Raw genomic sequence first — 3327 nt, forward strand, 5'->3', positions numbered from 1 at the left:
AAGAAAAGTGTGGAAGGGTGCAGGGCCCAGAAAAATGTAGTGATGAGGGGGTGCTGGAGAGACCATAATGTACAGACAAACCCCTTAAATTCCTTCCTGCCTCTTTGATGTTCGGTAAGCATCTTATGGGGTNCACTAACATCTCCTTGGTGGCTAGTGGTTAGCTCCTACCCTAAGCAGTTAAGGAGGTTCCTTGTTATTTGATTCTCTGTTCAGCAGATGATCCCTTGCTGTGTTGGGGGTGGGGGTTCCTCTCCCAGCCTGAGGCTGGGGAGGCAGAGCCTGCAGAAGGCGAAGTGCCCATCCGCATGTTCCCAGCATCTCCATCAGCCAGCCTGGCGGTGGGACGAGTGGGAGACCCAGGCTCAACCAAGAAGAGATAATCACTCCTGGTGTTTCTCATCATCAAAGCAGCGGCCTGGCATGGTGGTTCTTTTGAGGGCCAGGGAATGGGGACCTGTGTTTGGCTGTGAGTCCAGCAGACGTCCCGGGACCTGGCAGTCTGCTCACTGGTGAGGAGGTGTGGGATGGGCGTACAGAGGAGCAGGACAGGCTGAGGGAGGGTGCTCATGGAATCTGGACTTTGTTGGGGGATCCGACCTTGCCCTTTGACTCCTGGATGTCTGTGAGTCAGGCTTCTTGGCTGAGCTCCAGGAGGTGGGCGGGGGCTGGGGGCTGGGAACCCTGAGAACAGAGAGCTTCCTGGGTGTGCATTGGTTACACGGTAAGATTCAGAGGTACCTTGACCTTCAGGGGGAAGGCGGGGATGGACCCTGAACCCTCGGACCATTTATTTACCCAGTGTTGCCAAGACTCCTTGCCCTCCTGCCCGTGTCCTGTCAGAAACCACTGCAAAAGCTACAGCCGGGTAGCATCTGTGTTGTCCAGATTGCCCACTTCCCTTCCTCTCCAGACTACCACCGAAACTTCCAGGTTCCTTTTCATCCCTTTTCTTCCCCACCCCCCCTCCACCCTTTGCTCTGATTATTTGCCTGAGCCTGAACCATCACGCAGCAGCTGCCCTGGGTCCCACAGGGGAGCACTGGCGTGGTGTGGGCAGAAGGGACCTTAGCCTGGAGAGGCACAGAGCGTGCTGGCCTTTCCTCTCCTCTCCCCCTTGTGTTGATCTCCCTTCTAGNGGTCTGGCCTCTGCCTCCTTTGTTCTTTGGCTTGAGGTGGCAGATGCGGTGGAGTCAAGGCCAGAGCACCCCAGGCCTCCGGCGTAGAGACGAGATCGCATCGGCCACTTCTACAAGACACAGGGATGGAAAGTGAGTAATGCTCACTATTGCAGCTTCTCGTAGCCTTTGGCCCCCAAAAGTCGGCCTGCCTAGTCTCCCTCCCTGAGGCCCTGCCCTGCCATGACTGCTCTGATGACAGCGGCCTCTGGTTCACGCCCCCTCCTGGCCCCACACATTCTCCTGACCACCTGAGCCTTGCAGGGAGGCACATAAGAAGCCAGCTGAGGAGAGCGAGAGCCCTGAGAGGAGTCTGCACAGTGGGGAGGGAGATGGACGACAGAGCTGGCCACAGTCATGGCTGGACAGTGGGGAGGGCGGCAGAGCCACGGCAAGGTGAGGCACCTCCTGACACTAAACAGTCCTGACCCCTTCTCTTGCCCAACCCCCTGCCCAGTGCACTGATATCAGCCCCAGATATCGGTGCTCTAAGCTGGGGACTTCCACAGACAGTCAATCCATCCTTCCGGCAGGAGTGTGGACAGTCCCAGAAAACCAGGTTGACTCTGCCCTCCTCTTGGCAGCCCCTTTACCTGGGGACCGAGGGGGCACTGCTCCGGGCTAAATGCCCCACCCCACGAAGCTGCCAGTGTTCTAGACCTAACCAGGCTCTCATGTTTCATTCTTCAGCATGTTGTCCATCAACTACATGTAATGGCCTTACCTTGGCCACCATTTTACAGCTAAGGAAATGACTATCCTCCCCACCCCCAGGTACCACGGTCACCATTTTAGAGTTGTCCCCATTTAGTCTCAATTTTTTGCATTTCAGCTACATTTTCTTGAAAGAAAAAAAATCTCATTTCAAGACATTTCAGAACTATGATGTTTAGGGGAGAGAGATGGTTAAAAGTACCTACCATAAAAATAAAGTTGATCCCATTATAGTGCTATCCTCAGAAGGTAAATATAGCCCTACCTTTATAACACAGTTATACTCTGCAACCAGCAACTTACATGCCATCCCCTGGGCCTGCTTGGTGGCTGAGTGTGTGGAGAGGGGTGATGTCTGAAGCCAGACACCCTGCATTCAAACTGCATTTAGCCACTTAATCTCCCTGAGCTTCGGTTTCCTTATCTGTTAAGTAATCCTCCTTTGGTTCTCGTGTGGATTAAAAGATAAGAGTACACTAAAGCACTTAGCCCAGCTGCTGGCATAACTTTAGCATCCAAATAAAGCTAGCTGTTATTGAGATGGTGATTTATTGTTAATTATACTTTCATTCATGATCTTATTTCATACCCTGGAAGAGAAGTAGGGCTCATGTTATCTTCCCTTTCACATATAATAAAACCGAGGTGCAGGACAGGTAGGTTGGCACCTGGTAAGTGGTACATTCAGGAAGGCCCCCCTCCCCTTGCCCCAACTGTGCCCTCTGCTCCCCCACACCCAGCTTGGTTGCTTCTAGAGTGGTGGTTTCTTAGACTATTGTTCTTCCAGAGAGGGAATCTCTTCATGACAGAAGTCCAGAGGACATGAATCATTGTATGATGGGATGATGTCCCTCTGAATCTAGGACTCCCCAAGGTGTGGTTTCCTTTCCCAGGCACCAGCCCTGGAAACTGCTCCTTTTTCTCCCCTGCCACTTGGCACCCCAGAGCCTTGGGGCCTCCATGAATTTCCCTCCTCTTGGAGGAACCACATTCTCAGGAGTCATTTCCAATCACCACCCTCCACTGCACCCCAAGAGCCAACCTTGGCTCTTCTTCTGAGAGAGCAGGAAGCAGCTGGTCCCCATGTTGCTCTGCTCAGGGCAAGGGGCCTGAGTCCAATATCCCTCTATCCCTAACCCCCTTCCCCCAGGCCCTGGGCCTGTGACCTACCTTGAGAGGGTGCAGGTAACAGAGTCCACGCAGGAAGGGTGGCCAGGCGGGGCCAGGCAACTCATGGCCAAGCGTGCGGGTGAGGTGGGCTATGTAGCTGGTGGCCAGCAGCAGCACATCCAACTTGGAAAGCTTTGTGTCAGGTGGCACGGCAGGCAGAGCAGCCTGCAGGGCCAGGAAGGCTTGGCGCAGTGTCCTCACCCGGCTCCGCTCCCGCGCTGCGTTCTCAGGACTGGCCTCACTCTGCACAGACAACCCCAGGTGA

General features: G+C 54.3%; 1 protein-coding gene across 1 annotated transcript in view; it reads right to left on the reverse strand.

Moving 5' to 3' along the window:
* Nucleotides 1-1006: 1006 nt before the first annotated feature.
* TCF23 (transcription factor 23) overlaps nt 1007-3327 on the reverse strand; it is a 14698-nt gene continuing 12377 nt past the window's right edge. Inside the window, exons 2-3 of the mRNA XM_019658619.1 lie at nt 3063-3305; nt 1007-1249 (exon numbers count right to left, since the gene is read on the reverse strand). Of these exons, the coding sequence (XP_019514164.1) occupies nt 1007-1249; nt 3063-3305 (486 nt within the window). The remainder of the gene's footprint in view (nt 1250-3062; nt 3306-3327) is intronic.

This window comes from Hipposideros armiger, unplaced genomic scaffold (assembly GCF_001890085.2).
Source record: "Hipposideros armiger isolate ML-2016 unplaced genomic scaffold, ASM189008v1 scaffold_0, whole genome shotgun sequence".
NCBI classification, from domain to species: domain Eukaryota; kingdom Metazoa; phylum Chordata; class Mammalia; order Chiroptera; family Hipposideridae; genus Hipposideros; species Hipposideros armiger.